This window comes from Ammospiza caudacuta, chromosome 3, assembly GCF_027887145.1.
Source record: "Ammospiza caudacuta isolate bAmmCau1 chromosome 3, bAmmCau1.pri, whole genome shotgun sequence".
In the NCBI taxonomy this organism is placed as follows: Eukaryota; Metazoa; Chordata; class Aves; order Passeriformes; family Passerellidae; genus Ammospiza; species Ammospiza caudacuta.
In genome coordinates, this window is record NC_080595.1 from 88309361 (window position 1) to 88333647 (window position 24287).

The 24287-nt window shown below is 40.5% G+C and overlaps 1 protein-coding gene across 4 annotated transcripts in view; it reads left to right on the forward strand.

Annotated features, from left to right (window-relative positions):
* The first annotated feature begins 382 nt into the window (after positions 1 to 382).
* The window catches only part of ARHGEF10 (Rho guanine nucleotide exchange factor 10), a 110919-nt gene continuing 87014 nt past the window's right edge, over positions 383 to 24287 (forward strand). For all 4 annotated transcript variants that reach the window (XM_058801565.1, XM_058801562.1, XM_058801563.1 and 1 more), the window contains exons 1-2: positions 383 to 483; positions 13577 to 13652. In XM_058801565.1, the coding sequence (XP_058657548.1) occupies positions 13616 to 13652 (37 nt within the window). In that variant the 5' untranslated portion in view covers positions 383 to 483; positions 13577 to 13615. The remainder of the gene's footprint in view (positions 484 to 13576; positions 13653 to 24287) is intronic.

Consider the following 24287-nt stretch of genomic DNA (forward strand, 5'->3'; position numbering starts at 1 on the left):
CGTGTCCGCAGCCGGGCAGCTCCGCTCTCCGCCCGTGCACCGAGGCCTCGCGGGGCGGCCACCGCCGCAGGGCCTGGGGCGAGCGGCGGGATGAGCTCCCGGCCCGGGGCGTGTCACGTTCGGCAGCAGGAATGCGGCGGGCTCCGGGGGACACGCGGTGCCCGCCCCGGCCCGGCCCGGCCCGACCCGCCCGACCGGCGGGGCCAACCGGGATCCGACCGGGCCTCGCGGGGGCGGGCGCTGACGGCAGCGGCGGCCGCAGCGAGGCGGGCCCGGGCCGGGCTGGGTTGGGCCGGGCCGGGCGGCTCCCGCCGGCGCTCAGGAGCTCCGCCCGGCGGCCGCTGCGGGCTCCGCGGCGGGCTGAGTGACGTGTCCGCGCAGCGGGGCAGCCGCCGGGGCCCCGGCGCAGCGGGCCGGAGCGGGCCGTGCCGGGCGGCGGCCGCCTCGGAGCGTTCGGCGGCGGCTCCGGCCGCGGCGGAGGAGGTGGGTGCTCGCTTCGCGCCGGGCCCTTGCTCCGTTGTTGTCACGGAAAGTTTGGTCCTCGGAGGGTGGGCTCGGTGTTTGGTGCGGAGACGCCCTTCAGGGGCGGGGGCTGCCTCGCCGGGGCTGCGGGGGCCCGGGGCAGCAGCCGCTGGGGCAGGAGCGGGACACGCATGGTGAGAGATTGTCATTAAATAGGATTTGCCCGAGCGAGGTGGGTCACCGAAGAGAGGATGCGAGGGGTCCGTAAAATCCTTGGCCAAACTTCTCGCTGCTGAAGTGTTGGTGAAGTTTCTTCCGCGAGGTTTTCGCGGGGGGTTTCTCGCTTGGTGTTCCGCGGTGTGGGGAGCCGCCGGCTCCAGCTTCCCTCCCCTCTCCATCAGCTGCGGACACGGCTGTGGAAAACAGAACTCCCGTGGGAGCTGGAGTTCCTTTCCTTCCCCGTTCTTCAACGCTGGTGTCTACCAGGTTTTTAGTTGGCATCTGCAATTAAATTGGATGTCTTGACACAGGGGAAAAATACTTATTCGCAACAACACTGTCATCTTATGTATGTTTTCATTTTTTCATTTGGTTTCTTTGTAATTAACGGTGCAGCTATTGGAGAAGTTACGTAGTTGTTTGTGGGGATCCCAGACCATGTAGTCGCTTTTGCGAGATGCCCTGCGCTTACAGGGTGAACTAAGAAGAGCTTTGAAAGATTGCCCAGTCATGCACTGGACGAGTGAGTGAGCAGGCTGTGTCAGGAGGCAGTACCAAGTGCTGGGAAAGGCAGCTGCTAATAATTTGACTACAGCAAAGGCTTATTTTAAAGATTTTTAGGTGTTGCTTGTATTTTTGGCCAAAACAACTAAATTCTGTCATCCTTCATTTACATATTTCTTCAATCCTTCAATGTTCTTTCTTTCTTTTTTTTCCCTTTCTTTCCCAAAGATCCTAAGATCATGGCTTTTCTCTTGAGCTAGCAGGTTTTCAGTTGTTTAATTGAAATGTAAAAAAGCATCTTTCTGTTTCAGTCTTCCATTTTAACTGTTAGCATAAAAAGGTGTAGGGTTGGGGTCTTTTTTTCATTTTTATTCGGGGAATAAAAAATACTGCTTAAAAACTGTTTCATGCTAAATAAATACAGTGAGATTCTGCCAACATGTGTTAGTTTGTGGCTATTTTTATTGTAAATAAAATATTTTTTTCTGAAAGCCTTCACTCTGCTTGATGAACCCCAGTGAGCAATCTGTTCTGCAGTAGAAATGAAGTATAACATTTTTAAAATTTTCTGTTGGCATTCAGGAGACACAGGTTTATTGCCTGAATGTGGGGGCATGTTTGGTGCCTACAAGCCCATTATTCAGGCAGAGGTTCTGGCTGTTCTGCTGTTTTCTTCAATGCACCCTTCATTCTTTTCACTTGGGTGATCTGTTTGATCTTGATAATCTGTCTGACTTGCTTTGTTTAATCCATCTTGTCTTTTTTTTTTTCCCCTTCTCACCCTCAGGCTTAGTATTCCATGAACTAGTTACATGTGTTTATCTGGTTATGAACAGTAGTTCTTTAGGTACTACCTTGAAATCTGATATTTCCCGAAGCTTTACAGTCAGATTTCAAGATATTTATAATATATTCTGTGGATTCCTTAGGTTACCTGTGGCACTGTACATGAGATATGACTGTGTGAGTGATGGCAGGCGTCTTGTGGTGCTGCTGGGTTTATCAGCTTCTGTGGCTGATACCCACAGATGGATGTGGTAGGAGAAAGGACCATGGAAGCAGACTGACCCCTGAGCAATGGGCTGTGCATCACCTCCTGCTGAATGTCGGGCCCTGGCAGCATCCTGGGGGTTTGCCCTTCAGGAGCTGGGGTGGAGAGGAGCCCCAGGATATGGAGAGGAGCCCCAGTGCTGAGTGATGGCTGTGTGCACTCTGGCGTTGCAGCTCTGAGATGTGGGAGCCAAATGCACCAGTCTTGTGCTATTGGCTCTGACAGGCCAGTTATGAGCACACTGAAGTACTGACAAGGGGATTGCCTCCTTGCCTCCATGCTGAGGAGCTCTCTGTGACCCTGAGCTGTGCTAATGCTTAGCACGATAGGCTGTGATTTCACTCACCAGTAGACAGCAGAAATCCTTTCCCACACTGGAATACTGTAAAACAAACTTTATCTTGCCAGGCTGGGCTGGATGTGGCTCTAACCTGGTCTCATGGAAAATGTCCCTGCCTCATGCAGGGCAAGGGGGTTGGAACCTGGGTGATTTTTCAGGTCCCTTTCAACCCAAACTATTCTATAATTCCGTGAAGAAACTTCGGTTGATTCTGAGCTGTTTAGGAATCACTGCATAGTTTATAAACATTTGAAGGAAGACAACAAACCTGAAAGGCTATTGTTAAATTTCATAATTGTTAACGGAATTTAATGCAATTGGGAATAGCACGTTGCTTATTTGTAAAACAGGAAGTCTATTAACTGCTTCTATATAAATTAGAAATTATTTTTAGAATCTGATGTAGAAAATTTATAAATGTCAGTCTATTTCTGAAGCAGCCAGGAAGCAAAAGCTGCAGTCCAGAAGGAGGACCAATTTACCAGTTTTGATTCAGACTTTGAGACTAAGTTTCGTATGTTGTGCAGAACTGCAGTTAGTTTATTTGTGCATCTCTAGTATGCTGTTCTCAATTTTGTATGTGATGGAGAAATGAGCTATGTGAGGTACAAATTTTCTTTAATTGACATATGTGGGACAGTAATTTTGTTTCCGCTTTTGTACAGTGACTTCTATTTCACTTTTTTCTTTATTGTATTTTCATTTTACAGTTTTACTTTAGAATGTTAGAAGGGATCCCATGGAGTTGTTGTATGGTCTCTAAAAGGTATTTTTTAAACTACCTTTCTGTAAGTTCAGCTTCCTGATGGTTTTTTGAGCTGTAAGTGCATTTCTGGACTACCCTTGGATGCTTCTTGTGGAATATCTATTGTGGCAGTTGTACCTTAGAGAAACTTTCTTTGGAGTTACAGTGTTAAACACTGTGAATGCAATTGTTTTTACTTTTTGCACCTTTTGTATGTTATAATGAAACGATAAATGAGGTTTCATTGGTAGTGATATGAATTAGTCTTTCATTTTGTGTGTATTTGACAACATATGAGGAAGGCGTTTTGCATATCTAAGATCATATTTTGTTAAAATCAGCATTTGTTACTGATACTTTTCTCCCACTCCCATTCCTCTTAATACAATGTCATTCCTATTGTTACATCTGTTAGTGGAAAATTAATATTGGTAAATTCATTTCTGAATCTAGTAGTAGTTTAGTGAGTAGAAAAGCTGTAAGCCTGGATGCTTGGAAATTTTCAGAGATTGGTTCATAAACTGAAGCCTGAGAATTACTTAGGGGAGACTCTGGGAGTATCATGAGGGAGAGAGGCTCCTTATTAGAGGGAGGTAGGAGGCAAATGAGCAAGGTAAGCCAGAATTCTCATTGTGGACCTATACAACTAAATCTTGGTGTTCTTTTTGTTTTCAAATCTTTCTCAGTAAAGTCACTGCACGTGCGTGCATGTGGTTTGCAGAACAGAATGTTGTGACTCAAGTTCTGCCACATATCCATGGAAGAAAACTGCTGCGTTATTATTAACATCGTTTGAGATTTTCATCCATTGGACATTTTCTTATCGTAAAGAATCTCGAGTTTACTTGCACCAAAATATTGTAGGTTATTTAGAAACCAGGAATATGTAAAAGTAGAACTTGTTTTTAAGGGGAGTGATGAGAAGAAATGCTAAACAAGAGTTGAAAAATATGTTTTCAAACTTGTTTTTTAGATCAAAAACTTGATTCATGTTTATTCTGAAATGCCTGAATCAGCAAGACTGTGGGAAGTGATGCATAACTGCACAACATTGATTATGTCCTACATGTTCACTGCTCAGTCAGGAAGCCTGAAGCTTAATGTCAAATGTGTGGGTGAAGCAGTTAAGCAGAGCAAAATAAATTGTTCTACTTACATGCTGCTGAATAGGGGCATTATCTTGGGAAAATCTGTTTCAGTGACTTACTGTACTGTACAATACTTGTTACTTGGGACTGAACCATGAATGTGAACTGTTAGGATCCAAGCTCAAGGTCAAACAGTCACTCTTGTTTCTCTTCTGTGCTCCCTTGTTTCTCAAAATGCTTAAAAAATTACAGAAATTGTATGAATACTTTTTTCCTTTGCGATATAGACTGTGCATCTCAAAAACTTCCAAGAGAGAGGGTAAACGTTATTTCCTCATCTGTAAAATGGTCTAATAACATACTGAGAAGTAGATGGCAATATTTAGATTTCCTGGTAGGATCACAGTGAGTCTTGAGCTTATGTCTCTTGTTTTTATATTTTTCACTTTTCTAAAGCGTTCTCAGTCTCATCCTCAGTGTCCTTTTAGAATTTCATGCTTAGTATTCAATATTGTTGCAAACCGTGGATTGACTAATTTGAGTTTTAAAAACTTCACTTTCAAATTGTAGAAGGTTGAGAGGAAAGATGTCTACTAGATAATTTCCAAATCAAGGAAAGAGTGAAGAGTGCTGATGTTTGGACTAGATGCCGAACTTGTGTGGGAATCTAGCTTCCATTATACATTTTTTTGAAGACAAGGGCTGTTCTTGTTCATTGCAAGTGCTATTACTATGTTTCTTTCTTCCTGTAATTAATGATTTAGCAGCTGTATTACCTGATTTCTGATTTATTTGAATAAAATTTTGGTGTTAGAAAATCTATGAAAATAGTGTTATTCTTCTAGAGCACGTGTTTTAACTTTGCTATTAGAAATGTATTTCCATATTTTCGTCCGTATATTTTTGAAACTTAGTAATAAGATTCTCTTTACATTCTTAATAACTTATTCATCAGATGAAACACACTTGTTCAACTGGATGATTTTCAAATGATCAGATAGAATGAGTTGTCCTCGATGAGAAACAACATGGTTACTTCTCCAAGGACAGTAGTACCCAAAGAGCTGAAAATGTTTAGGTAAAGTGTCTCTGTCAGGACCCGGTTTGCAGGCAGCAGTAGTAACTGAATATTCATTTCAGTGTATCCTTTCACTTACATCGTTGGAAACAGTTTCTGGTGGAAATTTTCATCAGTTATCATCAGTATCTTTAAAGACAACCTATGCCATGTAAAACCAGGGTGCATGGATTTAGTGCAAGTTGAAACAAGACATTCTGGTTTTGTAATGAATGTCTGACTAATGTACAGTTGGAGTGGAAAAAATGCTTTATTGACTGTATCCATAAATAACATTTCCGTGGCTTTTTTTTTCAAGTTAAGACCTTGATTTGCTGCAGAAATGAAACCCTCCCTGTGATGAAATTGTCTTTTACATGTAAGGCTGATCAGGATTACTGTACTAAATGATATTCTGGTGCATTTTTAATAAAAAGCATTTCTAAACTCTCTTCATAATAATTCTAATTACAGAGGTATTATAATAATATGTATGCAGCTAAACCCTGTATAGGTTTACATCACAATTGAAGTGTACTGCAGCATATGAGGATCTTCTCTAATTAAAAATTAGAAACCTTGATGAGGATATTTCCAATTAAGGTAGTTCTTCATATCCAGCATTGATATGACTAATCTGAATTAAATTTAAAAAAGGAAATTACAGAAATATGATTGCTTTTCCAGATCAAGTTGCTTGATTGCTGTCAAATTATAGCACTAATTAAGGAAAATGCTCTTAATATAAATATGTTTTTATTTTGCTTGTGTGTGGGACATGAAGGATCTTGGTCTTCGCCCAGTGATGCAGTGTTCCAGTTTGTGTGGCACAGAAGAAAAACAGATCATTCTTGATTTAAAGCATATGATGCCAGTGTTCCCTTTTGATTCTTCAGAGGCTTGCAATTTGTTACAGTACTCTTGACCTCCAGGGTGGTCTGCAAATTCTGGGGTGATGCCGTGCCCGTCTTCTTACTTTGGGTATTCACATCGCTGCCAGGACAAAAGACAGGAGCAAGGCTCATTTATTAAAAAGTCAAGTGTCCTAAATGCATGTTTGGAAACTTCTTCCTTTCCTTTTTTATGCATATTCCTCTCGCTCCTTGAACATTTTTAAGTCATGCCTTTTCTATTTGTAAAGTAAACGTGTTGCTACTGAGCTTAATAAAACCATATGCTTGTGTTGGATTCAGCAAGGTTCTGCTTTTGCAGAATGTGATTGTGGTCTAGGTGAGTGTGCTGCTCCAGGGCTGGAAGCCTGGTGGGATTTGGAGATTGGTTTTGGTGGTGCCTGGCTGGCTGTAACTTGAGGCTGGTAACCAGTGGAGAGCCCCAGCTGTCCACCACAGGATGTTATGCATGAAGTGGAAGTCCACCAGCCCTTGCTCATGGAGTTTGCAAGTGGCTCCAGAGTGGGGGAAAGGGGTGGGCAGTGGATGTGCTTGAGATTCAGGCTGTCATTCACAGGGCCTTGGGCAGATGGGAGGAGCTGGCTCGAAAGAGTTCTGTGGAATTCAGCAATGAGGAGGGTAAGGTTACACACCTGGGAAAGAATGTCTCCTCGCAGGGGAAGGGTTCCTCTCACACAGCACTTGTCAGACCACACCTGCAGAATGCACACTTGCATCCAGTTTTGTGTCCACACCTCACCCCAGTACAGGAGAGATGTGGATAAAACTGAGCAAGTTCAGCACAAGGCTGCTACAATGTCAGGGAGTGGCAGCAGTGCCCTGGAGGAGAAAGAGTTTTCATGGGGGCCTGGCAGCGTGCTCCCACCAGCTGGCAGACTGTGAGGAAGGGGGCAGGACCACAGGCTGTGTCATAACTGAAGTAAGAGTAGTTCTAGCTAGATAGAAGGACAATGATTTTTTCTGGGAGGACAACAAAACAAGGTGGCAGGATGTCTGACAGGGTTGTGCAGTCTGTCTTTACAGATTTTTATCTACTGAGACTATCTCAGTAGATAAAGCAGCCTGGTCTCACTTGGTAGTGGACAATGGCTTGGAGCAACAGAGCTACATGACCTCCTCCCAACCTGAATGAATCTATCAAGCAGTGATTCTGTAACTTGCCTTGCAATAATAATCTGTAGAGGGGAAAAACATAAATTTACCAGTGCTGATTTCACTGAGATCAGGATCCTATGGACGAATCTACAAATGCAATCTTTGCTTCCCCCCTATTTTCCCTTCCTCTAAGTGGTGTACTGAGCAGGAATGTAGGTGAAGAAATGTAATACATTTTAAAAAGAAAGGTTAGAAAACCTTCAGCCATGTTTTTGGGGTGTCTCTGTAGATTACTGCTTTTTCAGGGCGTACTGTTGCTGTATCTTCTCTGGCTTTGAGCAGGATACTGTTTGGTGTGAGAAAGGGAGCAGAAAAAGAAGCAAAGTAGCTTTTGTTGAAGTGGATTTTCTATTTATTCTGAAAAATGTGCATCTCTGCAGATCTGGCCTTGTTTGGACTTCTGTAAGAAACAGAATGTCACCCAACTTCAACTGAGCCAGGAAATTAAAAAAATTAATGGGCTTCCCATTAATTTTCTACCTGAACCTATGTGCTTCCTTTTTTATTCCATTGCTTGTGATTTCAGTAATTTTCTTTGCTAAATTTAAGAATAAAATCTGTTTAGAACAGGACTCTTAGCCATTAATAAAACTAAATATATATTAAAAGAAATAATGATCTGCTCTTCATACAGACTTTAATGGCTTACAGCATGGGATGGGAAGCTGCCATAATATAAATGGCTGCTTCATTCATACTCAATGTAGACACCTCTTAAAAATTTTACAGTCCATGTTTCTTAGGAATAACTTGTATGGAGAACAAATTGTACAATCAGTTTTTATTTTTTCTGTCTGTAAGAGAGCCTTCTTGAGCTACAGGAGGAAAAAATAGGAAATTAACCTTCTACCTTCTGCCTTCTTCTATGTTGTAATTTCTCTGTACTGCTGGAAGAATCTTCATATCAAATTTGAGTGAGATTTATTTCCCAATGGGAGTTCTGTAGTTCTGGGTGGAAGAAGACTCAACTGGGCATTATAGGCAATATTCACTAAGTCATGTGGCCACAAAGGGATTTTAGACATTCAGAGGTTTTATTTTCTCAAAGTTTTCTTGTTTTGATGTTATTTTTAACCTTAATTTTTAGACTTTCAGGCTTTCTCAGAGACATTGCATTTCTGCTTGGACTAACCTTTCTCCACAAGTCAGTTTACTGGAAATCAGTCTCCTTGATTCAGCTTCTGTTTCCTATTATAAAATGTTAATTCTCTCTGCAGTGTTACGAATGAAGAATCCTGATATTGCTGCAGTTCCAGTGCACACACCCATAAGAGAAGGTGTGTGAGTCACCATTACTCAGGTGATATTTCTTAGGGTGATAGAGCTGAGAAAGCTTGGCAGCAAAAAGTGCCCTTTGGGAGCTCAGCACATAAATGCTGTGCCCCCAGGTCTGAATGCTGCACTGCCTTGTAGTTTTGGCAGAGCTTGTGCTGGTCCCATTTTTGTTACATTCTGACTCCTGCACAAGTAATGACTGTTGGAAAATAGTTTTGTTGAAGTGGAAATGCAGATGTTGATCAGTATTTGTAATCCTTCAGCTGAGATCTGGTAGTCTGTTGTTTGTCTCACAATTAGAGGAAATCATTGAACAAAATCAGATATGCAGACACAGCTGAGAAGCCTAGTCCTAGAGGCAAAAGGATTTACCAGAGGTTAGGAGAAAGGAAAACTGAGTCTCAAAGAGGAATGTTGACATTCTTCTATAGTCTTTGGATAAGTATAAAGGTGTCTTTGCCTTTGTTTCATTTGCTGAAGCTGCTCTTTGCTGTGGAATCAGAATTTGAGTCTCTCAGGATTTGCCAGTATTAGCACTTTGAGTTTGTGAGGTCTGCTGTGAACATCACAGACTCTCACTTCCTTCAGTACCAGTTTCCATGGTCAAAGGTGAGTGTAGCTGGTGGAAAATTTGAAGAGAGCTGTCCTTAGGGACCATTTCACACTTGGATGATTTTGGTTTCTGGTGTGAGCCATTGGAGATCTGACTGCTTTAACTGTGGGGGACTTCCCTGCATTAGAAACATTGCCCATGAACATCTGACTTTAATGTGGTATTTTATTTTCTTTTTTCCTTACATACCAACTTAAAATTTAGAAAGCATTGCAAACTTGCTCAGGAACTGAACATATTGCAGTATAATAAGGGACCTGTCGTGTTGTGGTTTTTGCCTTTCAGAATGCCTGCTTTTATTCCTGATTTTTAGTGCCAAACTTAGGAAGTTACTAGCTAAACATCTGGAATAAAAGCATGCTATTGTGCTACGAGTAGGGTTGGTTTTTTTTTTAACAGTAGTCTTGTAGGCTTGGAATGGTTGGGGTTTGCCTAGGTAGTTTGGTTCAGCTGTAAGTGGGTAGGTAAAGTGGGAACTTAAAAAATTGGAAAACTATCTTTAAATAGGAGCAAGAATTGCCCATTCCTCCTCACAGTTTGGCAGGAAAGGACTGGATGAAAACATCAGGAAGTAGTCATTGGAAGTGAGGTCCGGTGTTTAGACCAGAGGGGGTCAGCTGCCTTTTGTCAAAGTGCCCAGGGGCTCCTTGGCCTCTCCCCTGTGTCTGCTCCATGTGGGGCACACAGGGGAAATATGGGAAAAAGGAGACACCTGCAGACCACCTTTGTGGCCCACAGCAGTCACTGCTATCTCTACCCACATCCAAAGCAAAGAAGGTGATGAGCACCAAGTCAAGTGAATTCCTTTCACTTCTGGATACCAATGGGAATAAAGTAACTCTGAGAGCTTCTTTCTGTCCCCTTGTTCCTGTGATTGCTGAGGAGTCTGAAAGGGTGAACTTGGAGTCATTAAACAGAGGGTATACTGTGTTTGAGAAAACAATGTTACATGGGGGGAAAGAGCTCCATATTTTTATAACCTCTGTGAAATTTTGAGTAAGGGCAGTTGTTCAGTTATTCATACTTTTATTATGAAATATGCATTAATATAATAACAAGTATTTCCTGTTTAATAAGGATTTTTTTCTTTTTGCAGTTTTTTAAATACCTTTGGAACAAAGTCTTCATATTCTGTGTCTTAAAAGCTGTTAATTTTTTAAATTTAATTTTATGTTAAACCAAGTAACATCTATGCAGTGGTCCCAATGCTGCATTTGGAATTCGGTGTTCATTGTGAGGCCCCAGTACAAGTGAGGGACTGGCAAACTGGAGCAAGTCCAGTAAAGGCCACTGCTATGGCTGGGGGTGGGAAGAGGTCAGGAGGGCTGAGGGAACCGGGTTTGTGTCATTTTGAGAAGAAAGGAATGAGGGGGATTGAATTGCAGTCTTCTATGTCTCAAGGCAGGGTGGGGAGGAAGGTGGAGCCAGGCTTTGTTCAGGGGTGCACAGCAGGAGATGAGAGGCAATGGCTGCAAGCTGCTGCAGCCCAGCTCCAGTTGGGCTCACAGGAAAACTCTTCCTGCACTTTCTGGTTAAACTCAGGAGCAGGGAGCTCTGGGAGGTGGTGAAACCTCCACCTTCAGGGGGTTTCATAACCTGGGGGGACAAAGGCCAGAGTAACCTGATCTAATTCTGAAAACACCTGTCTTGGGTGTATGAGACAACATTCAGAAGTCCCTTTCAGCCTAATTTGAGCTTTGATTTTCACAATTATTGTCTAAATGCACCTGTAAGCTGTGCTGTGTAACTCTGTTAGCAGGAGAAACAATGGGAAAAGCACTTGAGCTACAAATGCAAATGTACCATATACTGCTAGTAAAATTAAATCATCTGCCTTAATTTTGATTTAAACATCTTTGAGTTAGTTCCCCTGCCTCTCAGAAGAAGAGTGAAAAACTTCTCTTTGAAATATGGTGCTGATAGAGATCATTCATAAATGTACTGTCTGCTACATAATATGGCTATTATTTTCTTTTTGGAGGGTATTCATGCAATCTGTAATACACAACCTCTTCCCTGCTACAGGGTTTTTCTCAGCATCTAAAAAGTAGTGAAAAATATGTGGAACTTCAAAATAAGTTAATGTAAATGAACCCCTGAGGCATTCTTAAGTGAGAAAGTGTAGCTTTCTTCTTGTGAATAACTGCACTGTTCAGATGGGAGCAAGCAGGTCAGTGGGTAGGACTCTAACACTGGGTCTGTGTCCTTCTTTCTCACAATTCTTGTGTAATTCGAAGCATGTCACTGTGAGCTAGATCAAAATGGAAATCAAGCTCCGTGGCCCAGCTCTGTGTCTTGTTAATATTTGCTGGTGAGGAAGGAATTGATTTTAAAAAAATCATTGTTGGAAGTTAACTTTGATAGATTTTTAAAAGCTTCTATCATATATTTAAAGAAAAAAAAAATCATTCTGAAAGCCTTTTAGCTGCTCTCTTAAAGATGCATTTGAAAAGGTGCTGAGACTCACTTTCAGAGGTTTGCTTGGTATTACATGTATCACACTTGAAAACCTGTGCCCCAGTCATAAGCAGCTTAAAAAAAATGCAGGAAAATAGCCGTTTCTTCAAACCATAAATATCAGTTGTTTTGGCTGACAGTTTTGGTGGGGCAGGATGCATTCCAGACATCTGTAAGCAGGAACACGCCTTGGAGCTCTGCAGATACAAACTGTAGAGAAGCTTTAGAAGGAACACTGCATAGTGAAAGTATATAATGGAATTTATTGTGTTATTGACAGATGTTGGGTGAATCCTTTCTGAGCCTTGGCTCTGAAGCTACTTGATTTTGTCTAAGACTGGATTAAGAGTTATCAAAGCTTAAGACAGTTTAAAAGGGACTTTTGTATGCTTAGTAAATGTAGTTGTTATGAATTGTCTCATCAAAATAGTATCTTGTGCTACCAGAGTTGTTATCCTTCCTGGCACATCTGTCCTGATAATTCACCCTTGCAAACCTAATCTTAGGAAGGTACATTGCCTGGTGCCTCCTAGGGTTGGATCCTTTTTTGAAGCTTTTTTTTTCTATTCAGTTTTTCTGTAAGTGGTGATTGATTTGACCCTTGAATCCTGATCCATTTAGTTTAATATTTTGCCACTGTACCTTGAATTTCACTGTCTCCTTCAATTTAATCTTTCCATATTTGGGCTATGGACACTTTCCAAGGGCTTGGGCTGTTTTGTTGCCAGCAGAAGAGATAACCTCTTCACATGGACATCTATGGGCCACTCAAGAGTAGGACAGAAAATTCAGCATTGGCTCTTCCGCTGTCTTTTGTAGCTCTTGGAAACCTAATTTTCCTCCTCAGCCCTATTTTGAAATCTGTCTTTTTGACATGCTTTCACTTGAGTTAGAGTAAAACTGTGCTGGGGGCAGAGTGTGTGCTTTGCTTAGTACAATATATTTTCCTTCCAGATGATACTGGAATGTCACTATTAAGCAGCATTTTAGGGAAGGTGGGATGATGTTTCTCATGGGTTCTGGCTTTGCTCTCTTCAGTTGAGTATTCAGTACCAAAGCAGAGGAATGCTTTGTAGAGCTATTCTTTTCCTTAAAACATGAGATCAATGGCATTTGAGAAAAGAAGATGAAAGAAAAGATCCCCAGGAAGTTGCACACTAGTACTTCACTCTCCTTAGGAAAAGTGGAAGTAAAGGGACTCAAACAGAATTTTTAAGATTAGCAGAACAAAAAACAGTGGAAAGAAGCTGTGTACAAGCTGTATAGTTAAATTTGTTATTTTTGATTGCTGAATAGAGAAAAGCATCATGAAAACTGATAAGCTTCCTAGAATTTTTATCCTTCACCCCTTCATGAATATTTTGTGATGGACTATATACTCCAAACAGACATTGAAATAACATATTTTAGTAATCTCCTTGTGATTGTCACAGTGGGAACTGCAGAGTACAAAATAGTTTAAAAACTTCATCTTTCTTCAGCTGGTTTACTGAGATCATTAAAAGAATTGGCTCCAATACTGAGGGCTGAGTACATAAAAATTTGGACTGCATTCATATTGAAGGAAGAAGCCAGGCAAATTTCCTCTCTTCCATAATGGTTTTAGCTAATAGGTATGAGCTTGGCCAAATTGAAAAGGAGTGTCTCAATATTTGGAAATTGTGTTCATCTACAAAACATGTTCTCTTCATTTTTGCAGAATTTTCCAGCCTGCTAAAGGTGCGGTGGATATACTAGAATGGACACAGAGGATTTCCCTCCACCACCACCAGAAGGTAATTGAAATAGTTTGGAGTTTAAGGCAAATTTTTCTGTAAGAATTTGATTATCTTTCCAGCAGTGATTTTACCTCTGCAACATTCCCTTTCCCCATATCACCCTAAGGCCTGGTCCCAGTGGTATTCTGTTGAAACATGAGCTCCTGTCATCTACCCTCTCTTGTTCTTGGGCTTCCTTCACTGGTGTAGTTAGAACATGATGGGAAAAAACATTGGAGCAATTGGTCCTTGCTCGAAAATATGTGTTTTCTATGGCAACTCCTTGTAGTCAGAGCACAGGCACAGAAGAATATTATGGATGCTGCCTGGACTAAGGGGCTCATTGTGTAAGGTTACCACTCAGTGCCCCTTGCCTGTTGTATCCTGGTGGCTGGGTGGCCTCTGGTGTAACCCAGGTTTGTGAGGGCACAAAGGTAGGATCTACAAAGACACTGTCTCACTGCCTTTTGCGTTTATGCTCAAAGAGAATGTTGCATGTGGTGTTTTTTTTATCCTGTAAGCACATCCTTGTGTAGTGCTTGCTACTACATATTTTAATACTTAACAGGATTTGGCTTTTGGTAGCTGGATGTTGAGAGACTTCATAGAAATATTATGTCCTTGTTCTGGTCATCCCAAAAGATAAATTTATGGAGATCTGTGGTTTCTGCTTTTATTTCAGTTAAGTTGCTATTATAGTTTGTGTAGATAGGGATTTTTCTGTAAAATATTACCTGTTCCTTATACAGGACAATATTGCTTATGGACTTGTACTTTATTTTATATGTTGATAGAGATATGTAATAATATATATAAATAATATACATTATTACCTATAAGACATTTCACTTAATGTTCACACAGAACTTACATGAAGCCATTTGAGTATAAAAGCAAATTTAATCTTAGTTTTATTCAGCTGTAACTCTTGAGGAATTTGGGACTTGTCATTCTAGCTCAGAACTGCTTTCTCTCTAGGCACTGCCTCAGATAGAGGTCTGTTACTAGATACTGCCTTGGGAGTTGGGAGTGTGAAAGAAGCAGAAACTTGTGAAAACAGCTTTTAATGGGTTAGATTTCTGGCCAACATTATTGGCAGTTTCATTTATGCTCTGAGATATCACTTAGGTTATTGTTGGCAGCAATTCCTCGGCTGTCCGTGGCCTAATCCATGTGGTCAGGACCCTGAACTTAGCTTGGTTTTGTTTAGTGACAGTTACTGTGAAACTATCTCTATGGGATAATCCATCTCCAAAGCAGTGTAGTGCTGGAGGGGAAGAGCCATCCCTAAGGAATCAATATTTCCACTTGAGCAGAGGCTGCCGTTTTTCAAAGACAGCCAATAACTGCAGCAACAGCTCCAACTTTGTGCAGCATTTCAGCTGTGGGATAGATGCTCTGACAGGATTTCAGGGTGATGCAGTTCAGTGCACTTCCAGAATTCAAGTTCTTTCTTGGCAAAGGTTTTTGTGACATGTAGAACTATGTGTATCATGTCCTCATTTTCAGATGTGTCAGTTCTTAAGAGGCTGGGATTAGATTTATTCAACATAAATTGAGATTCTGTTATACCTAATCTTGCATCAATATCAATTGATAATTTTTTGGGGGAGGGGAGGGGAAAGGAGCAGGGGGGAGATTTTGAACAGGCTCCCCAGAGACCAGCACCAATCCTGACAGAGTTTAAAAAGTGCTTGGTTAATGCTCTCAGGCACATGGTATTATTCTGGGGTGGCCATGTGCAGAGCCAGGAGTGGGACTTTGATGAGCCTTACAGGTCCCTTCCAGCTCAGAATATTCTGTGATTTCTCTCTCATCTGAAAAAGCTTTTCTGAAACTAGTGGAGCTTGTATATTTTTTTAGTTTGTCATTGCTAACTCTCTTAAAAACCTATTAAAGGGATTATCAGTGATAATGACACTAAAAGACATTTTAGTTCACTACCTAGCTAGTTCTCATTACCTGTTTTGCAGGTGGAAAAGAGGTGAGGATTTGAGGGCCAAGTATACACGTAACAATTAACAAATGAAGGCTTATTTTGCCTGCATATACAGTGGTCATCCATGTGTCTGTTCAGGAGGGGTGAGCAGCATCTGTCAGTGCCTTTGGACAGTGGGCACATGGGTGGGTTTTCCTAGCTCATAGTGGGGATGAGATTCCTGTTGGGTGCAGAGCCCTTTGCTACACCATTTAAAAAATTCTTACATTTGGCATAATGATTCTAAAATCCCACACTGGGGCCATGGATGAAATAAATTGCTTTTTTAAAAAGAAAATTCTTATGATATTGTGGGATTTTTTTTGTTTACTTATTTTTTGTCCTAACAAAGATAGCTGTAGTGCTGAAAGTCATGTGGGCTCCTTTCTAAAAGTGTATACCTTGCACTATAAATCTCAACTTTATTCTTGATGCTTACTTTTTCTATGGTTTTGCTAGGTAAATTCTCCACACTTATTTTTTATCAATTTTTTAATGCATGCAAAGGGGAAAAATAGTAGTAAACCATCTTTGTCATGGGGATGTTACAAGAAAAAAGTTGAAAGGTTAAATAATGTGTTTTCATTAGCCATAGCCATCTGTACCTTGTTTAAGTTAAGGTACAGTAAATGTCAATAGTGAAGCTGCTTCTGCCACAACTTGATAAGGAAAACAACATGTGATAAAAGAATGGAATGTAACATATTTTATTTGTTTTAATTTATTCTGCTTATGCAACTTTTCTGTTCATAAGTGTTTGGACATTCCATTCATGCATTGCTAATCAGGTAGTGACAAGTCTGTGCTGGTTGCCTTTCCTACCTCAGAGCAAATTCAAGCAGTGAGTAACTTGGAAAAATTATTACTGTGTGTTCTGTCTTCTAGATTTCTTTAAAAAGAGCTTCTTCTTCAAGCCAAATTAAAAATTTCCTAGTATTTTTCTCTGTGTATGTTCAGGGAATGTATGTTTTAGCAAACAGGAAGCAGTTAGAGTGGGGTAGATGCAAAGGCTTCCTTAGCTATGAGCAAAATCCAAAAAAAGTACTTCCAAAATGGATACTTGCAATCATAGTGCTAGCTTCTGTTCCCTTCTTTAGTGTGTCTGTACGTATGAATTTAGGTGTGAAGTGCAGGTATTTAGAATTTCTTACATAAAAGAATTCCATGGCTATCTTGTGAAATAAAATAGAGGATGATTCTTGTTCTGTCATCAAAAAATTCCTTTCTTGAAAGCTAAGTGAAAATGGCAGATTTTATTGTGACTGTAAGTTGTAATTATGCTTTTAATTGATTGCTGTGATGGAGTGTCCTTTACCAAACACATTTAGACAAGAAGAGGATTTTCTGTGGACTGCAGGCTGTGGAGGGAGGAATTACAAAACTGGTAGTTCTAAGAACGTGGCATCCCATTGAGACTGCTGTGTACAGGACTTACCTTCGCACTGAACAGCTGGGACTGGAGGCTGGTTGCTAATGTTAGGGTGGTGTTTACGTGTGATGGATGGCCTGTACTTGTGCAATTACTGCTTTATGAGGAGAAGTCGTGTCTGGCAGTTTGTCATTCTTCTACTTGGAGAATATCTGGTGATCTTGCAAAGTGGAAGCCCTTTTTTTGAAGTGAGGGCTTTAGAGGCGTTTATCAGAGCCTGTTTCCAAAGGAAACCTGTGTTTGTTTGCCTGGCATGATGGTTGCCTGAGAAACAGCTTCTTGCCCAAAGGAAACTGGGGGTACTTTCTGTGACAAGGAGGTTTAGTTTCATTGTCTCTAAATATGTCTGTTTCTCACTCTTTCTAGTACATGGCACTATGCCTCAGATGATTTCTCTGTGAAAACTATTAGGAAGCATTGGTTGTATTTCCTCATACTGAGTATACTTTTCTTTCTTATAGAAAATTAACATTAATGATGCATTAAAATTTTAAAGTGAAATACTGAAATTTCAGTGTTTGTACAAGGACATTGTGAGAATCTGTTTGAATGCATAGTATTGCCAACGATTCTTTCAACCTTGAGAGGGAAGCATCTTCATTTGAGAAGTATGAGAAGTGCCCTTAAGGACCAAGTTTAGTGGAGAGCTGGATGTTCACTCACCCACACCACTGTCCCCAGTTCCTTGGGTAAAGCATGATAAAAAGCCTTGTCATGCTGAAGTTTGGGATTTAAGATGTTCTTTGAAATGAAGTTGATTTTTCTAAAACTGGTGGTAGACTAAAAATATCTCATAGACATATATTTTTGTACACATTTTTCTATAAAAAATCACCTCTCTAGACCTATGAATGGGATATTTCTTTGCTCCTGATATGGAGACATGTAGAACAAGGAGACCAAGGACTTAAATCTGGATATCCTGTATGCAACTGAGTGCTGTGATTGTGTCTTTCCACAGTCATTTTTTTGTTGTTTCCCTGTCAGGGCCAGAACACTAAAATAGTCCTTGCTCTTCTGTCCCTGAGAAGGAAGTCTGGCCTGAGTCCTTGGGTAGGAGTGAAGTGTGCTCTCATAACTGAACTGTGAACTGTGCTCTCATGAAAGTTTCCACTGGGATGACCTTACATACTGTAAACAAAAAAACCCCTAGAACAAAGAACCCCACCAACAAACCAAAAAAACCCCACCAACCCCAAAAAACTGAAACTCAACAAAAAACCCACCAACTCATAAAAAAAAATAATTTTCTTAATAAGGAGCTGCTGGTGAGCTGCTGTGTTTTGCTGTAGAGATGACTTTATTTCTCTGCCAGAGGAGCTGCTTTTTATTCTGTATCCTATATGTATCTCAGATTATTTAGGTACTTTTTTAGTATTTAGTGAAAAATTTCATTGTTTATTTATGTTTTAACAGTTGTAAGCAGCTAATTTTGTGACTGGGACAAGAGGCGGTTAAATTGGGCTTCTTTAATATTGACAAGAGAAGCACTTGTATGTTTTATGATTTAGTTTCTGAAAGTACAAAACATTGAAGACCCTAGATTGCATTTATTTACTGTGCTTGGGGAAATAAGGCATTTACTTAAATTAAGCTGCAGATATGAAGGGAGTTGGTCTTGGGCTAAACAATATTGTTGGGTAACTATTTTCAGCATAGAGACAGTTACAAATGATTGTAAAAAGGGAGCCAAGATTTCAGGAGAATGAGAACAGAATATGAATTGTAGTTATGAATGGCTCCTTGTTTTTGAAACTGGCAATAGCTTGCTGGTCTCTGACATCCCATCTGTAACAGAACAATTTATTTATTTCTAAAGGTCACATTTCTCTCAGTAAATGAAGGACAATGCATTGTTTAAGGTAAGGATTAATTATTTTATGTGACAATTCAGACAAGCTGTGTAATGAAGAGTAACAAGAAAATTCCCTGTGCAAAAACCATTTATGGTGTCACATGTCACTCCTAATTACGTATTTTTTCTTCTAGCCAAGTATATTTGAGTGTTGGAAAAAACAAAAACATAGAAAATAAATAGGTTTATAAATAGGTTATTTTTGGTTTTAGTAGACACAAAGAAAACACAGTATACATAGATGTAATTATGTCTTATTTTATTATGAAGAAAAATGGTTAAAAATTTGCTAGATGTTTAGAACATGTTAAATGATGTTACTGTTCTGGATTTTTTGATGGGTGACTTCATTCCTTTGATAATATTTGATGTTTTCTTTCTAGATAATAAGATGTAGTTGTTTTGTTGTTTTGTTGGGATTTTTCCTGTTTACTCAGCTGCTCTTTAAGGTGACTTGACTTTACTTGTTAGGTCTGTGTAGGGACAAGGCCCAGACATGTTAATCAGAAAGAGTAGTTGGTGATGAGCTAAAGGCCTTTCAGAGGATTGCAGCAAAACTTGGTCATTGGTTGGTGGTAACTACTGTTGGTTGATTGGTAGCTAGTAATGGATTGGTAACTAGTGTTGATTGCTTAAAAAAAAACCCCAAAAATTGTAAAGGAATTTATGCTGATTTTTGGGTATTCTTTCAATGAGCAGTTGCAACTAAGCTCCAAAATTTTAATTTCAGTGAGCCAACATGTAAGAAGAGGGTGAGTTATTTTTTTCTATACTTCTTTTGCATTTTTAGGACTTGTATCTATCATTAACTGGCTGGGATAAATTGCTGGCAAAGAACGGAGAAATTTTTCATTTTTGAAGTTCTTCTGTTTCACTGAACTCAATAAATATTCACTAACCATGCCTAAAGCCTCTGTGATGATTCTACTCTAGAGTTTACAGAAAGATTCACTTTTTTATAAATTGCTATAATTCTCTTACTTTGTTCATGAGCTTGTCTCAGATAAAAGCTTGTCTGTCGTATAATAAATTAAATAAAATGTATGAATTTTTGAATGAGACATTTATTAGGTGCTGCTTGCTTTTCCTGCATGCAGGAACTGAAACTACACCTAGTAATCTGAGGAAAAAAACCAACTTGTTAAACATTTTGGGGAGAAGAGTCTCCCAACCCCCTGTATAGATTTTCTTTTTTCTTTCTCATTGAAATAATTTTTCTAGCCTTACCATATTTTCATTAAAATGAATACAGAAAATGATTTAGTAGGGTTGTTGAAGAAGAAGGGTTGCAAGAAAATGTTACTGTTAAATAGTCTGTTGTTGAGCTCAATAGCTTTGTTTAGGAGAAGGCATGATAGTTTCTGGATAACCTTATGCTGGTAGAAGTTTCTCTAGGGGCTGGAAGGGAAGATGCCTGTGCTCCCATGCCATGGGGATGGTAACTGAAGGATGACTTCCCAGTCTCTGTATTTCCCTGTCCTGTATGTTGGCAGGAGGAACAGAGGGAAATGCAGGTGCTGCCCTGGGAGCAGTGAATTGGTTAAGTGTAATTTGTCCAGAGGATCTTATCAGTCTCCTGTGTTGCAAAGGAAAGTAGAAGTAAAATTAACTTTGGCTGGGATTGCTGTTTTCCCATGCATATCAGATGGTGACCCATTCCTATTTGCATGAGGAGAACACTTGCTGACTGTCTTAGGGCTGCCTGGGATGGAGTTCATTTTCCCCACAGCAGCTCTCTCGGATCTGGCTGGCGTTGGCTCTGCTGGACACAGGGGAAGCTTTTCACCACAGCAGCCACCACTGTAGCCCCTGGACCACCAAAACCTGGCCATGGAAAACAAATACACAAAACCAATTCTTAACAAGACTTTTTATGTTGGAAGAAATTCCTTCCTGACTTCCATCTGGACTGGCTGAAGGTCTGAATGGTGATGTTTGCTTATGGGGTTTTCTTTGACCAGTCTTGGGGCCAAAGAAGACAGAGCTTCCCTCCCTCTGCATGGCTAATGAAAGGGGGCAGTGAGAAGGGCTCTGAAGCTGTTGGACTGAAAGGTCCCAAGGAAACACCATTGTTGTCCAGTATCCGCTGGTGACAGAATTTCTGGTAGCAGGTGTGTTAAAAGGGTACTGTAAAATAGGATTTCTCAGAGTTCAGTGATGTAAGAATTACTGTTTTCGTGAGTTTGCTTGAATTCCACTGGCTTTTTTTTTTTTTTTTTTTGAGATAAAACTGGACATTATCATGTTAGGGCAAAGAAGATTAAGATGTGTTCAAATAATTAAAATAAATACTAAGAAAGGATGCTATAAAACTCCCTCCTCATTAGTTGCTGAGATAATGGATTTGTCATTTTTGGCATATATTATGCTTAGTTTACAGATCGGTCTATCTGATAAGTGCTCTTTAGGCTGGATGAAGGGGTAACCATAGAAATGAAGAGGTAAGAAGCCAGCTTTTTTTTTTCCAAAGTATTTCCAATATTGTCCTGGATTTACAGGACATAACCATTCTGTTCTAGTTTATACTTTTTTTGGTAAAAGATACAGTAAATTGCAGTAAAATTTGTTTCTTTGTCCAGAATTCATCAAGGGGAAAACACAAATAGTTAAATATTAATTATTTTTAAACACATTAACAGGTTTCATGCAGTGCTCGGAGTGTTAGAGGAGCTGTAATTGTTGGGGACAAGGAACCCTTGGCAGTGTGTGTCCAAAAGGACACCCAGATTGCTGGAGCTGTGTGCATCTTCTGATCCCACCTGGGCTGTTGCTCTGGAGGTGGGCTGAGCCGTGGACGGCTGCGTGTCAGCAGCTGTTGGGAGTCAGAGGATTTTAGGTGTTCTAAGGGGTGCTTCTGGGGGGACCCAGTGAGTGCTTAAGTGTTGACATTGCTAGACAAAGCAACGTCGTTGTTCAGCCTGGACCAACGATCCAGGATTTAGGCATCCCTTTGCCAAAGTCGTCCAAAAGTTCAGTCTAGGAAATATGTACAATGGCTGGCAGGATGGAGGGAAAAACACGATCCAAAAATTAAGTTAAGTCCTTTGCTAACTGCTTAACCAGACTGTGTCATCCGGCTAGAAAGATGTTGCTGGAATGATCCAAGACCTCAAAACTCAAGCTTTTGCTCTGATTGGCTTTCAGCTTTTCTTTAGTATGATAGTATGCTTTCTTTCTGTCAAGGTGGGATCTCATGCTCCCTGTTTCAGATCTCCAGGGTGTGTCTGGCTGCCTTCTTTTTCATAGGCTTCCCAATTACTATTAAAGAGCTTCTGGTCCAAGGTATTGCTAGATGATTCAGCAGTTTTATATTGCTAATTAGAATTAAATAGACTGTATTAGAGAAATGCACATGCCTCAAAGCATTAAATGGCAATTGTTTCAAAGTAAGAGTAATTATTTGGGAAACTAGATATTAATAGTTAATAACTGACAGGAAAAAGAAATACAGAAGTAGATAACAAGCCAGACTACTCTCACTAGTGGAGGTTTCCTTTAAAAAGGTTATTTTTTCATAAAATTGTCAACTACATGGTCAAAACTGCATTTTTTAGAAAAGTTTTCTATTTTGTCCTTCGTATATAATTTGTACCTTATGGTTAGCCACCATGCTTGCAGTGCCAGAGCTGGATATTTAATTTTCTCAATGACTTTGTAGTAGTCTGCTGTTTGATTTTGTTGGAGCTCTCTGGTTTTCCTGTTCCCTGTGTGGATTGTCCATTTGGCAGCACGCTGTGGGTGAGTTCAGCAGGCCGTGCGTGCAGTAGCTGAGGCTGAGCTTGGCTGCACAGCCACCATCAGCAGACCCACTGTACGCCAGCTCAGCTGTCTGGTGGCATTGATACCAACTCAGATGGGTGACTTTGGGGGTACTAAGGGTTAAATGTATTGGTATTCCTTGAATACTGATGGAAAGCTAATAGCCTTCGATATGGATAGGTGATTTTTAGTATAGAGAGGGATCGCTCATGTATTTATGCAGAATTCCAAATAATGTCTGTACAGGCTTTCCTTACAGCACCAGCAAAATTTCTTGGTATTTCTTGGAAATTTGTATGTCAGAATGTGCTAATATGTTGTCATCTTATGCAGGGGTTCTATACTGTTGTCTCCTTATCACAAAAGTTTCATACCTTCTTGGTGTTTCTCATGGCCAGCTCCTCCAATCACTGACTCTTCTTCACAAAGTCGCCAACTCACCTCAGTTCCCTTCTCACCCAGCCACCCCAATCTTTTATAGCACTCTTCTTCTCCTTGGTTACAGCTGTGGCCTGGTAAAGTCAAGCCTGCTCCTAATCTTTGATAATTGGCCCACCTGCAACTCCGTAGGGGTAAGATTACTTTCTACACTATCTTTGTTTTCTTACATTCTATCCTCCTACACTAATATGGTGCTGAAGTAGAAAAGACATCCTCAGGACCAGGCTTGATCTCTGTTTCTAGGGGTGATAGACAACACCAATGTGCTGAGTATTTAAAGTAAATGGCCATAAAACACTGATTTTACGTAGTTGCCTTTCTGGTTATCGGGCAGCCAGCACTGAAAGCACATTGAGGCTTTGCAAAGGAGTACAAGTCTGCTGGTGTTGCTCCTGCTTTTCTCTGGACAGCATGATTCATGTCTTAATGCTGTTATTTTAGACTTTTGATTTTTTGCAACTCAGTTTTTTTAAATTAGGTAATTAAGACTTAAATTTTTAGCACTGTGAGTAGTTTTTAAACTTCAGGGTTTTGCTATTTGTAAATCTCTCCTAACATCCACAGACCTGGGCTTTATTTCAAGGAATGCAATTTTTTTGGTATTAGGCATGCTGTTGTTAGCAGGCTCTCTGAAACATGAGCAGGCAGATTCATTACTCCTCTGACTCTGGTTTTGAATTTGTTTTTTTTATCCAGAAGAATAATATCTGTTGTGCATGCTCAACGACATAATTAGCATGTAGTGTGTGTATTTGCAAAATACTAAAGAGGCATTTGTACTTATTTCTTTGTTATTTATTTGCAGGGAAAGCCTGTTAATTCATGTGGCTTTGCCTTTGTTTCCATCACTGGAAAAAATTTTTGCATGAATGTATACTCTTTAGTTTGGTTGGGGTTTTTTTTTGTAACTGTTTTCCACAGAGACTGGTAATGCTGACATTGTGGTCATGCTTTGGATGTGTGTGCATGCTGTGTGTAATTAGCAGCGTTCCTGTACCACAGGGACCTGGGCTCCCTGCAGAGCCAGCTTAGCACAGCTGTGAGTGCAGGGAGTGGGTGCAAATGAGTGCAAAGGGAAAGTCCTTGGCTCTGACCCACTTCCCATGGGAAGGAGCACTCACTCGTGTGTTTTGATGTGCACAGTTTGTCCTAGATGTTTATTTTCCCCCAGAAAAACAGATACTTTCCACC